At 42.2% G+C, this 14,414-nt stretch overlaps 1 protein-coding gene across 2 annotated transcripts in view; it reads right to left on the reverse strand.

Annotated features, from left to right (window-relative positions):
* arfgef1 (ADP-ribosylation factor guanine nucleotide-exchange factor 1 (brefeldin A-inhibited)) overlaps window positions 1–14,414 on the reverse strand; it is a 34,674-nt gene that overhangs the window by 12,371 nt on the left and 7,889 nt on the right. The window contains exons 2-14 of one of the 2 annotated variants that reach the window (XM_058059623.2): window positions 11,564–11,594; window positions 8,018–8,174; window positions 7,784–7,930; window positions 7,535–7,714; window positions 7,271–7,324; window positions 4,373–4,718; window positions 4,193–4,306; window positions 3,843–4,084; window positions 3,343–3,476; window positions 1,791–2,025; window positions 1,288–1,387; window positions 383–522; window positions 184–292 (exon numbers count right to left, since the gene is read on the reverse strand). In XM_058059623.2, coding sequence (XP_057915606.2) covers window positions 184–292; window positions 383–522; window positions 1,288–1,387; window positions 1,791–2,025; window positions 3,343–3,476; window positions 3,843–4,084; window positions 4,193–4,306; window positions 4,373–4,718; window positions 7,271–7,324; window positions 7,535–7,714; window positions 7,784–7,930; window positions 8,018–8,174; window positions 11,564–11,594 — 1,989 coding nt within the window. The remainder of the gene's footprint in view (window positions 1–183; window positions 293–382; window positions 523–1,287; window positions 1,388–1,790; window positions 2,026–3,342; window positions 3,477–3,842; window positions 4,085–4,192; window positions 4,307–4,372; window positions 4,719–7,270; window positions 7,325–7,534; window positions 7,715–7,783; window positions 7,931–8,017; window positions 8,175–11,563; window positions 11,595–14,414) is intronic. The other variant, XM_058059624.2, reaches the window with a different exon arrangement.

Raw genomic sequence — 14,414 nt, forward strand, 5'->3', positions numbered from 1 at the left:
GGCAGGATAACATTCCCTGCCAGTGATTGGAACGGCCTCGGCTTGTTAGCTTTGACAGCATAGCTGGAGGCTGTATTCCTTTTGATATGTGCTTTTATGGAGCACACATCTTCGCTAGAGCTCCACCTTTGGCTAACAACACTTCAAATTCGAATACTTTCAGCCGTATATATGTGGTCTTACCAAGGCTGGTCTGAGAGTTGGGGTTGACGTATTGGTCCTTGCTCCACTCCACCATACATTTCAGGATGGAGACCAGACATTCGAGGCCTTTCTTTCTCAAGGTCAGCTCCTGGAAGAATGGATGATATTACGATCACACTTCAGGGCATTGCAGTGAATTTATGCACACGTGCAGAGAAGCGAGCTGGGGGGGGGTCACCTGCAGGGGCGTGGTGCCGAGCTCGTGGCCGGCGCGACCCTGCGCTATTTTGGAGAGGTCGTTGACCAGTCGCTCGAATATGTTGGCGGCGTTCAAGTCGCAGTCGTAGTTGACGTAGATGTCCACCACACTCTGGGCATCTAAAGGACACAGTGACGTATCTCGCTTTAGCTTTTACAATAATCATGCAAAATTGACTATTTATTTTTCTTAGTCAAAAAATATAAACAAATATCAAATATATAATATTAAAGAAATGTTTATTGATTTTTAGCTTGAATTAAGCACTCTCAAGTATTAAAATGGCTAAATGAATTAAATACAACTGTAAGGCATTCAGAAAACGCATTGAAAAACACATTGTGCTATGTAGTATCCTACACTGGTCACTAGGTGTCAGTAATGTTGACACAACCAGTGTCCAGAAACCGGAACACTCCCAATATTATGTCTTATTGTCTCTTATTATGTCTACCATATTAGGTAATGCAAATAATACTATAAATAATAATATAGGGATGTTATTTTATGTCTAGAGGGCTCTAATAATAATAATAAAATTAATGTATTATTTTATATTAATAATTTATTATTTTAATTTATTATTTATATTATTCATTAATTAAAATAATAAAAAAACGCATTTAGAAAGCCATATTTTGTATTTATAAATAAAGATTCCTATTTTGCGGAAATTCACTCATCCCGGTTGGGTCTGGAACCAATTAACCACAATAAACACGGGTTTACTTTATTATGGAATATCTGAGACTTAATTAAAATAAAAAAAACAAACAAACCATAACATAGGAGTACAATATAATGATGAATTTTGACACATTAATTGAAAAAATATGACAAATAATATCCATAAAAATATAATTTCTACTACTAATAATACAGACCTGCGCATATTCTCGTCAGGGTCTGTATGACCATCCATTTGTGGTCGTAGGAGCTTGTGGAGGTCTCCAGAATGTAGAGGAAAATCTCTTTGAAGAAAACCTGCAGCACATCAACAGAAGCAATCAGCTGGTCACGTGATCTTAAAAATCATTATTCCCTGCTCCCTTTTTTTCCATCCAGCAGATAAAACAGATCATAAAGCGGCTCAGACCGGACAATAAACCAGAGACATCTATGATAGAATGTTGTGTAAATACAAGTAGCGCTGTCACTTTAGCTATTGCATTTCATTACAGAGCATCGAACCTACCCAAGAATACAGTATATGTAAGATAACGTACTATGTAGAGTTATATCCACCACCACTGTACCAACCAGCTCATCAAGTTTTGCCTAAATCCACATCATCTTGCGGTTATAGTAAACACCACAGAAAGAGCTGCATGCCTAAAAATACCGTCTTTCAGACAAGCGCACCCTTTCATTTATTCCTCTTTCATACCTCGATTTGCATCTTGAGGTGCGTCTTGAAGTGCGACAGCAGCGTGAGGAAAATGGAGAGCGAGAGCTCGAAGACCTCGGGCACGGAGGAGACGCCGTTCTTGGACAGCGCCACGCACAGGTACTGCTTGATGGCGTTGATGAACATCTCGTTGGTCTTGAAGATGGGCCCGGCGTTCTGGAGGATGGAGAGCAGCAGCTGGAGGGAGAGCACCTTCGATCGCAGCTCGTGAGACCTGAAAGACGGCGGCGGTTAGGACGTGTTCAGTGATCAGTTTGTCATGATGGACATCCAGAGAGTCCGTCATGCTATTAATAGCAATCCAAATCTTGCAAAGGCAAACCACAAACCACAAAAAAAGGAGTCAAAGGAATCCAAAATATGGAACTTATGTATAGATATGGAACCTCTTTAAATGCCAAGTGGCTCAAGGCAGAAGGTGCATAGAACGTTATGATGCATTCACAGTATGAATACAGAATAATACACCAAAATACAGGCCTACCAACCAACCACAAGCAAGTTGTTGCGACACCAGGAAGTGATTCACCCAGTTATCAAAACATGTGTGATTCATATCTATTCTTAGACACCAAACTAGATGGGGGGGATTTTTGCGGACTGTTGGGACCTACAGAGGTGTGAAAAGTGTTGGCCCCCTTCCTGATTTATTTATTTTTTTTCATACTTACATGTTTGAGATTAATTAATTAAAGATATTTGTCAAAATTAGTTGACACAACATTTAGTTACTACAAACAAAAAATACAGTTTTTAAATTGATCTTTTTATTATTAATTCCTTAAGCTATACAAGTCAGGAAAAGGTTATAGAGCCATTAGTAAAGCTTTGAGACTCCAGCAAACCACAGCGAGAGCCATTATCCACAGGAGTTTCCCATGAGTGGCTGCCGGCCGACCAAAATGACCCCAAGAGCACAGCGACGACTCAACCAAGAGGTTGCAAAAGGTCGCAAAAACTACAGGCCTCACTTGCCTCAGTTAAGGCCAGTGTTCATGACATCCATGTTGTGTTCGGTTGTGCTGTCAAGAGCACAGCGGCGACTCACCCAAGAGGTCACAAAAGACCCCACAACAGCAACATCCCAAAAACTACTGGCCTCACTTGCCTCAGTTAAGGTCAGTGTTCATGCCTCAGTTAAGGCCAGTGTTCATGACATGCATGTTGTGTTCGGTTGCGCTGTCAAGAGCACAGCGACGACACACCCAAGAGGTCACAAAAGACCCCACAACAAGAACATCCCAAAAACTACAGGCCTCACATGCCTCAGTTAAGGTCAGTATTCATGCCTCAGTTAAGGTCGGTGTTCATGACATGCATGTTGTGTTTGGTTGTGCTGTCAAGAGCACAGCGACGACTCACCCAAGAGGTCACAAAAGACACCACAACAACAACATCCCAAAAACTACTGGCCTCACTTGTCTTAGTTAAGGCCAGTGTTCATGCCTCAGTTAAGGCCAGTGTTCATGACATGGATCTTGTGTTCGGTTGTGCTGTCACTGACTAATATTCACATTTAGGTGGGACTTACTTTGGATCAGGCGGTCCGTCCGACAGAGGTTTCATGGACAGCTTACAGAGGGAGCGAAACACCAGGAAGGCGTCTTTCTGGAGAATGTGAGAGAACTTGGCGCCAGGCGGCTGACCCGGCGTTGCTCCCGATTCCTGAAATGACGAAAACCCAAAAAACTGAGTTGTCACTGAACTCAGCAGAGGAACTCAAGAAGATATCCACACATTTTTCTGGTAACTTTAGTTCAACATTATTCTCATATTGTACGTTTTTTGTTGTAATATTAATACTTTATTCATAAAACTGAGTACTGAAGAAGAATTATAATGAAGGCAGATCCCCCAGACATTCTCCAAAAGTTTCATGCAAATGAACTTTAATAATCCAACGAAGCCTTCATTTATTAATTTTGATTCACTGCAATGACTCACTCTCCTCAGGGCAATAATCACAAATAAATGCGGACTCAATACCTCATTTAATGCATAAATAATAATAAATAATCACTCATGTGTCACCTGAGTGTCAGTGGACGAGACGGACAGTCTGTCGTCAGGCAGCGACGGCGTAAAGCTGGCGGAAATGGGCGTGCCGGGAATGCCGTTGGCATGCACGTGCTCGCTGTCGCTCCCCAGCGTGCTCTCCTCCTCCAGGGAGTTCTGGGAGGTCTTCGGGACCGCCTCTGCTTGCTCCGACTGCGCCGGTTCGCCCGTCGGGTCCTTGGAGTCGGAGCAGAGGTGGGCGGGGTCCAGGCAGTGACCTGTGAGAGACGGCGTTGATTATACTAGCTAGAACAGTGGTGTCCAAAGTGCGGCCCAGGGGCCATTTTCGTTTTTTTTTATTGATATAGATGTAGAGGTAGCCTCACCTCCTGCCACAGTGTTGACCACCTCTTGCAGGATGCTCTGCACAATCTCCTGCGCTTTTTCCTCGTAATTTGGACCTTCTTCAATGTCCTCCTCTTCCTCCTCACCTGCTGCATCTAGGGGCAAAAAAAAAGTGCATTTCTTTACCGCGGCAAAATCCAAGCAGGAGTCAAATGACGTACTCTGTGCTGCCGCCGTGGCTTGGTCCGCCTCAGTCTGTTCATTCTCAGCCCCGCAGAACTCCGAACCGTTTTCCGGATCGGGGCTCTCGTAAACAGGCCTCCGCTCCCCGGGCGAAGACCTGCTACTGCTGTCATCGCCCTCTGGGGCTGGCGTGGAGGGCGACGATGGGGTGGACGGGGCGGTGATGCTCGGGGTCAGAGGGGGGACGGGCCCGTTGGCCTCCTGGCCGGGGGCCTTGGGCGGCGTGTGGGCTTGTAGCTGAGGGGAGTCTGGCTCCGTGCTGTTCTGGGTGAGCGGGGAGTGCTGCCGGTGACGCTCTCTTTCCAGCTGCTTCGCCTCCTGCAACTGAGGGAGCGGGTCGGGAGGAGTTAACACACGTGCATAAAAAAATAATAATGCACACACACACACACACACAGAGAGAAAAGGAGGTTAAGGTTAACAAAAGCAATCAGAACTAACAGTTGCATTCCTAAGGCTCCTGAACGCGTCGTGATGTTCATGTGAGTGATCCTAATTCAAACTGCAAATGTGGTGTGTGTTTTTATGTACAAAGCAGTATTAGAGCTGCACTGAGGGGAAATAGTATATGATGAAAATATGAGAAAAAAATATTACTAGATACATTTCAAGAATCAAGTCACAATACTGCAAGAAAAACATTCTAGCTGTACAAGAATAGTTATAATAATACACAAATACAGATTTAAAGTAAAAAAAAATAACTTTTTTCAAGAAAAAAATTATCAAAATAACATAACAGTTATATTCTCACTATATTTTATCTTAAAATGACTTTATTCCTGTATAATTTAACATTTATTTTTGAGATACTCTTTTTCCACAGTATTCTGGCACACAACATCATACCAAGCTAGCCCTCTTTTGTGATGGGAAAGAGGAAAAGTGTGATGACGACCATAGAATTGGCGAGGAAAGTAAGTAACATTTTTCTGGTAATATTATGACTCAATTTTTTTTGTAATATTTTCACTTTTTCAGTGCAGCCCAAACAGTCTCTGATACATCAAGCAATCAAACTCGCTATGTGGAACTGATTCATGCCCCCCCCCCCCCTTTCCATTTTCTTGGCTCGGGCTCTCACTAGGTCCCGAGACCCAAAGTGTGCGTTTGATATTTCTTTGCGGAGGCGGTTTGATTGGGCACAGACTGGACAACGTGCTGGTACGTGGAGAAAACAGATGGCGCTATTTGGTGGCAAAACACAAACAAACCGCTGAGAGCAGGCAGCGACGGTCCTTCAGCCAAGCTAAATTAACAGCCTATGGTGCGTTCAAGTGCCATTCCAAGTGCTTTTTTTTTTTTTTTCAGTCAGATTGGTTGAAAAGGTGTGGAAGAAAGATAAAGCACAATAAGGTGAAGGAGACACGGGTCACACACACACACAGAAACACACAAAACAATGATGATAAATGGCCTCTCTCCTCATCATAATCATCTTATTACATTCTCTAACGTCATCAAGTTGATCCTTTTTAAAAATGCCAGCCGCTAAATGAAATTAACATCCTGACCGAAACAATTAGTATCGAGCGTAAGGCCACCTCCGATGGAGACGACAGCTGAGGCGGCGCGAAACAAACTAAGCTCATTATTTAAATGCCACCCCAGGCAGATAGCGACGACTTGTCGTGTGTGTGTGTGTGTGGGACGCATCGACACATTGAGAGTGGATCCCTGAACAAAAAAGTCCGGGAAATTTGGCGGAGAAAATTAGCCTCAAAATCCTAGAAATAGTACTAATTGAATATCAAATAGATTATGATACCCGCTGGAGGGGAGTATGTGGGGATTGCTATGATATGCTGCCATGCGTCAACCAGCCCAGCATTTTAGCAACCTATTTTTACGCTTGTATTACAATTCGGAATATTTCAGCTAGGTGTCCGTCACATGTCATCACAGCGTTATTTTGATACTTCCTGGTTAACTAAACATTGCTTGTACAGTCAAACCCTTCATAATGGCAGCAGTTTGACCCTGGAACTGACCATTTATAACAGAAATCTGTCAATTATGAAACATTCATTCATTCATTTTCTACCGCTTTTTCCTCACGAGGGTTGCGGGGGTGCTGGAGCCTATCCCAGCTGTCTTTGGGCGAGAGGCGGGTACACCCTGGACTGGTCGCCAGCCAATCACAGGGCACATATAGACAAACAACCATTCACACTCACATTCATACCTATGGACAATTTGGAGTCGCTAATTAACCTAGCATGTTTTTTGGAATGTGGGAGGAAACCGGAGTACCCGGAGAAAACCCACGCATGCACAGGGAGAACATGCAAACTCCACACAGAGATGGCCGAGGGTGGAATTGAACCCTGGTCTCCTAGCTGTGAGGTCTGCGCGCTAACCACTCGACCGCCGTGCCAATTATGAAACATAATATCGCAAAATTCTTATATTATAATATGGTTCTTGATATTTCATCTTTATTCTCATTAAGTCCTGTGATATTCTTGTGGTTTTCTTGTAACATTCTGCTTATATTTTCAGAATATCCTTTTTCCAAGGTACCGATGTCATACCAAAAGTGTTTTGATGGAAGATCTAGCGGACATGTTAACCCCAATTTTGGGACGGAGCTGCAATTTTGGAGTGCTACAATGAGACCTCTGACCTGCAATATATGAGGCAAGCAAACATCCAGGAGGAGCATGTCAACTTAAAATGTAAACTGGCACAAGCGAGATGAAAAGTCACGGGCAAGCATGTGGTGCGGGAAGAACAGCAAAACCGTGTGCACGCATGGACGGAAGAGGAAGAGGAAGAGCGCAAACACACAGAGGTGCACAGAGAAAAGAGTTTGGAGTGGAAGACGTTTGTGGATCAGGCAAGTGGAGAAGTCACGGCAGTCCTGCACGCTTTACCTGGCGATCACGCTTTCTGGAGGCCAGAGACCAAGATAGCTTGTGATTTGTAAGCTATGTGTCCCAACAGAGAGGGGAGGAGGAAGGTGAGGAGGAGGAGGAAGGGGGAAGGGGGAGTGTCATTCAAAAAGAAAAAGATGACATTAGAGCAAGCTTTGGTTTTGTACACCTATAAAGGTCCAGTGATGACACCAGGAAGTGATGGCTGCATATGTGTTTGTGTGTGTGTGTGTGTGTGGAGTCGAACTCGCGGACGCAACGTACTGCTTGGTTCTCCATGCGAGCGAAGATGACGTTAAGCATCTGGGTGAGCGTAGCCTTGGCTGTTGTCTGGTTGATGAGGTTCTTGCTGGCCAGGTAGATGTTGTAGCAGGTGCGCACCGCTTGCAGCACGGTGCCCTCGTGGATCTCGATGTGCTGCGACGTTACGGCCGTCAGCAGAGCCTGAGGAAGCGAAAGAAGGCGCCATGAGGAGTTGAACTCCACACGCTATGGGCAGCCCGTTTTCCACACCTTGATGATCTGCAGCTGCACGCCCTCGTCCGTCTGCGGCCCCTGGAAGCATGCGCAGATTGTCTCGATGATCCGATCTATGAGCTTCTTGCCCGGGGCCGTGCTGTCTGGAGCGCTGCCTGTAAGGTGGCCGTACGCTATCAGCTTCTACGCGCACAAAGACATACAGAATATGAGGCACTTCAAACGGGACCGGGACTGGCTTGTAGAACCGCTTTAGGGCCAACCACTGACCTGTAAACAGTCGAGCGAGGTGATGACAATGCGGGGACATTTGGACTGACAGGCCAGCTCGAACGGCAAGAAGTACTTGTCGGCTTCGATAAAGTTGGTCTTTGACTTGATGGGCGGTAAAGTGCCAGAACCTGACTTCCCATCTCCGCTGGGCGGACTAGGATGGGAAACAAAAGAAAAATGGAGGATGACGAGGTACTGTGTGTTGCATTCAAAACTGGGATTTTTTTAATGACGTTCTAACAGCAATTTACATCCTAGATCCTTCTAATGAGCATCAAACCTGAAGAAGACCTCGCTTGTTTGCTACACTCCAGGAAAGAAGAGTGCCCGGGCTTTGCTACACATCTTAAAATAAACAGTCACCTACAGACGTGGAATCGGTAAGTCTTATCATGTTTTTCTAACCTAGCACAGGGGTTCTCAAATGGAGGATTGGGACCCAAAAGTGGGTCACGAAACCATTCTGGGTGGGTCGCAGAATAAAAATGACTTCATGCTAACAGCCATTTACATCCTAGATCCTTCTAATGAGCACCAAACCTGAAGAAGACCTCACTTGTTTGCTACACTCCAACAAAGAAGAGCGCCCAGGCTTCGCTACACATCTTAAAATAAAGCTCTGTCAACCAACAGTCAGCTACAGACATGGAATTGATAAGTCTTATCATGTTTTTCTTCCGCGAAGAATACGCTAACCTAGCACAGGGGTTCTCAAATGGAGGATTGGGACCCAAAAGTGGGTCATGAAACCATCCTGGGTGGGTCGCAGAATAAAAATGACTTAATACTAACAGAAATTTACATCCTAGATCCTTCTAATGAGCACCAAACCTGAAGAAGACCTCACTTGTTTGCTACACTCCAACAAAGAAGAGCGCCCGGGCTTTGCTACACGTCTTAAAATAAAGCTTTGCCAACCAACAGTCAGCTACAGACGTGGAATCAGTAAGTCTTATCATGTTTTTCTTCCACAGAGAATACGCTAACCTAGCACAGGGGTTCTCAAATGGAGGATTGGGACCCAAAAGTGGGTCAGGAAATGATTTAATGCGTAAAAAAATGTCCCATGTTGACCTAGCATGATGTTGCTGTTACCATGTGAGCGCAATGCTAGCACCGTAGCTCACATAGCTGTGCTAGTGTTTGTGTCCTACTGTCCAACTCCATCTTCCGTTGTTGGATGTGTCTAAATCACACAATGGCAAACACACCTCGTTAGCATTAATTTAAACCCCTCGGGGCTTACTCCAAATACTTTTAAACCGTCTAAGTTCCGGCATCCGCTTCCAATACTATTATTATGGGACCTCGGAGACAGTGCAGCCAGGCAAAAAGGTTCGATGACGAGGCTAAAACTGAGCATCTTGGCCCAAGAGCCTCAAATTCTGCACTTAATCCGTCTAAGGAGGGGGTGTCACTAATCAGACTTTGCCGTGCTCTCGTGCTGACAAAGCATCTCAAGGCCTCGCGTAAAGCTGCTAAAACCCTCCCCGTCGAGTGACATTGCTAATTTCCTTCCCAATTCTTCAAAGACCCCCACGTCGCTTTGATACGCATGAAGCATCCGCCGCTGCCGCCACACCCAGACGATGCAGACAGCCGGAGGGAGGGAGGGAGGGAGGGAGGGGCCGTGGTGTTTATGTCCTGGCAATGAAAGGAGGATGACCTCAGCCTGTTAAGAAGGGACCAGCTCGTTCAAGTACGACCGGGGGTACGGATCATTGCAAGACTCAGAGGAAGAGACAGGCCATGATTGTAGGGGAGCAAACAAAAGAAGATGTGGCTCGTGTGGATTTAAGAGCGGGAGAGAGGGATGGGTGGATCTAAAACGAACAAATAGGACAGGAGGCCAGCCAAAATATGTAAACACAACTCTTTCAAAGTCTTTTGAGCATTAAAGCGAAGCTGCGATTGGACAGAGAGCTTCGTCTCACTTGACCACAGCAGTGCTCCCTCTTTGATGATTCACACTCGGTGTGGGCGGAGTCTAAATGTCTCTGCAGGGGACTCAGCACTCCCATTTTTATTCCATGGCAGTAAACTAATTGTATTAGTTTTTTCATTCATTTTTTTTAAATTATCATAACCAAAATAGAGTTGGAATAATATGAGATTAAATTTGTAATGTTGTGAGAATGAAGTTTTTATGCTAGGATATGTCGTTTTTGAAAGAAAAAAATTCTCTCATAAAATGAGTATTATTAGTATTATTTAGTATTTATTCATATACAAATATGAATTTATCATATATTTGAACTTTATTATTACAAAATTACATCATGATGTGTTATATATATCACTATACTATGGTACCCATTATGTCATTGTATGGTCATATCACCTCGTACTTCAGTACTGACAAAAAAAAAACAACCTTCAACTATATTAGGAAAGCAGGAAGTGAACAAATGTAACAGTTACTGATTGAAGTTACCTTTATTTACCCAAGCAAGCAATTTAAGAAGAAATTCTTATTTACAAATGCAGCCTGAGGGTGGGAAAATTAAAAAAAAAAAAGATAGTGATAAGTATGTATTTATTTGATATTTAAATAAAATTTAATGGGGAAAATTTAAATAAAATTTCTCATAATAAATGACAAACTGAAAGGACAAATATGGTAAAATAATAAGGGGGAAAAAAACTAAAACATGTTTTAACTATATTAGGAAAGCAGGAAGTGAACAAATGTAACAGTTACTGATTGTAAAAGTACCAGATGGAGGGGTAGGATTTAATAAGCTTTGCTTCTTCCTACTCCTTTTGGACATGTGGAACTGTGAACTGATTATGTGATGCATTCAAGTGTAATCTGATGCATGTTCAAATGAAATAAAACCATTACCATTTAGTATTTATTCATATACAAATATGAATTTATCCTATATTTGTGTATTAGGACAACTTTAGTTCTGTAAAATTCAGATTTAAGTCTTGTGAAATTCTTCTGACATTATATATATATATATATATATATATATATGCAATATTACTTTTACTCGCCCCTGAACTTCCCTGACATCCACTCCTCCACCATCCACCATATTATCATATCACAGCGGGCACACTGCTTAATATTTTCATACTATTTAGTCTAAACTTGTATGCCTGCACCGCACATTGATTAAAGCCGTTAAAAAAAAAAAGGGCCCCGCAGGCTCGGGTAAAAGTATTCCTAGCCGAAGCTTGCTGAGCTCTGCCGATATGAAAATGTAAATAGGTGTTTTTCATCTTGCGGTTACATTGTTAATACGAAGGGAGTGGGAGCCAATAACAAGTGAAGATGGAGGAGGGAAAGGCACTCATTCCGGAAGCCACGTTACTTGGCAACACACACGCACGCAGCGTGAGGCAGGGGTTTGTCAAGAAAGCCATTAGTGGAGAAGAAGAAGAAAAAAAAAGGAGGGGGGGGGGGCTTAGATGAGAGTAAACAATAAAAAAGCACACCTCTCTATAGACGTGCACAAAGTGTTTCGGCGACCTTTGGTTGAACTCAGGAGACGACATTAACAACTACTTGTTAAAAGCATAGCTTAGACTTACCTTAATTTTTCAGATTCCTCTTTGATTTCCTCTGAAAAACAGAAAAGGGGAAATTATATTGTAGTATGATATTGTAGTATTTTTTTTCACATGATAACTATGTTCCCATGTGAGTGTGAATGGTTGTTTGTCTATATGTGCCCTGTGATTGGCTGGCGACCAGTCCAGGGTGTGCCCCGCACCTCTCGCCCGAAGACAGCTGGGATAGGCTCCAGCATCCCTGCGACCCTCGTGAGGAAAAAGCGGTAGAAAATGAATGAATGAATGAACTATGTTCCCGTTTAAGGAACCAGAGCTCCCCATTGCCGGCAGCACTCATGCAGCCCCACCACCATGCTTGTATTGTCCCTTGACAAGACCAGCAGTAAAAATGTCTGAAATGTAGCATACTGTACATTAGCATACGTGTTCCCTCCCCACAAAAAAAAAAAAAAAAATGTAACCCATTAGTCTGTCCCAGCCGGAGCTGACATTTGTCTTTATCTCGCAGATCTGTGGTGCATGAAAGCAGTTACATGTACTCATTGAGCGCGCTCACGCAGAGGGGATGAGGGATGATGGGAAAGACAAAAAGACCGAGACTGAAAATAGAGTACAGAGCACAAGAGAGTGATGCCGGTTAAAACGGCGGCCTCTCCATCAGGAAAGCTATGTGGCGCTAACTTGTAAGAGACCGGCAGACACAGAAGACGGCTCCATTATTTCACTGCTGCCAGGCTGAGGATAACTTTTCATACAATATTCAGTGTTTAAAATTGGGATTAAAAGAGATTACGCTTAGAACATTTTCACTGTAGAGGACTTTATAAAAAAAAAAAAAGTGGAGACCACACTTTCAGAAGGCAAGGGGCTTCTTCCTTCACTATATTTGGATTATGATGCAAACACAAGCCTCAGTCAAATTGACGTTTTTTTGGAATCTACTGCTAAATTGCAAGTCAGATTTAATTGGCCTGCGGCACAATCTAAAAATTTAAGAATTTAACTAGGAAAAAAAGACAAAAAAAAAACAACAGCAAAAATGGAAGAATCAGCATTTTACAAGAAATAAAGTCAAAATATTAGGAGAAAAAAGTATTCTCACAAGAAAAAACATAAAAATTTCCTTGAAATAATAAAAAAAAAAAAGTTTTTCAAAAGTCATAATATTATGAGAAACAAAATTAAGTTTGGATTTTTTGGAAAAAGTTATTTTATTGGCAGAAAAAGTGAAAACATGATAATAAAGTCAAAATATGAGAATGATATCATTGGCATAGGATGATGAGAAGAAAACGTACAAGAACAGAAGGAAAAGGGAAAAATGTTTTTATTCTAACAAGAAAAAAGTTTCAAATTTTAGAATAAAAATGTTAATAAAAATAATTACAAAATAATGATAAAATAAATAATAACATAATAATAAAAATACTAATTAAAAAATAAAAATGTTAATAAAAATAAAAAAATTACAAAATAATAATTAAATGAATAATAATAAAATAATAACAATAATTACTAATTTAAAAAATAAATATCTTAATAAAAAATATGAAATAAATCTGTAGATTTTAAGCCATAATATTATGAGAAACAAAAAATAATTTCTTATTTTTATTTTATGTGAATAATGTTGTGATATTACGAGAAGAACATTTACAAATGTTATTGAAAACAATAGTAGAAATATTTGGAAAATGTAAAAAAAAAAAAACACCAAAAATCGGAAAAAGAAAATGAGCAAAGACTGAAGTCCATACTAACAATATACTTTTTAACCTACATCACAAAGCGGAGATGCAGTTTTTTTCGTCAAATACATTTTTTTTGCATCGTTATATTCTTCAATATGTGGCTCTACAGTCGTAGTGCTGTTATTGTTTTGTTCCCAAAAGCCCCCCCTACATGGCCCCCTGGTCTTTGTCATGTGAAAGTCACTGGAGCGAGGAAGAGTAGCGAGCACTATGTCTGCATCACACATGACAGCCGTGAGGAGTTTTCACAAAGCAGGGTAGCGAGAGGGTGTTACTTAGGATGAGTGGCTCTGCGGAGATAGCGTACAAAGTCTCCTACTACGCCTGAAGGGAACACGTAAATATATACATAGGTAGAATATATGCGTAGAAGTGAGTATTACTATCGTTCCAATGCTCCTCAAGTGTCCCCAACTTGAATTTATCGGTTCACCTTCAACAGCAACACCGTTGCCATGGTTTCACTCTTTCTATTCCTTAGGTGGCGGTTCCCCCCATCAAGGCCCCTGACACACACTAAGAGCTAATTATCTGAGGGCTACTGACTCAGCAAATATGGCCACCACGTTTCCTTGTTGGAGTCTTGTATAGTGTGTGTGTTTGTCTGTGTATTGCTACACAGGTCATCTGTTTTGATTGTTTGTGTGTATTTCTCTTCCAGCATGACTGTTTGCAGTGACCTCTGACCTCATAAACGGACACCAAAAGGTGAGTGGAAGGTGCTGCTTTATTTGATTCCGACACAACAAACTTCCAATATGCTTTAGTGGGCTCTCTATGGGACTTATTTCAGATTGTTGTAAAATACTATATAATATAGCACCTTTAGGCGGCATGGCGGTCGAGTGGTTAGCACGCAGACCTCACAGCTAGGAGACCAGGGTTCAATTCCACCCTCTCTGTGTGGAGTTTGCATGTTCTCCCCGTGCATGCGTGGGTTTTCGCCGGGTACTCCGGTTTCCTCCCACATTCCAAAAACATGCTAGGTTAATTAGCGACTCCAAATTGTCCATAGGTTTGAATGTGAGTGTGAATGGTCTATATGTGCCCAAATTGATATCCCTTTACATTAAATTTTATGTAATTATTGTTGTAGTTAAGATATTTCCCCTACTTAT

This window comes from Doryrhamphus excisus, linkage group LG7, assembly GCF_037039965.1.
Source record: "Doryrhamphus excisus strain RoL-2023G ecotype Guam linkage group LG7, RoL_Dexc_Guam_v1.1, whole genome shotgun sequence".
Lineage (NCBI taxonomy): Eukaryota > Metazoa > Chordata > Actinopteri > Syngnathiformes > Syngnathidae > Doryrhamphus > Doryrhamphus excisus.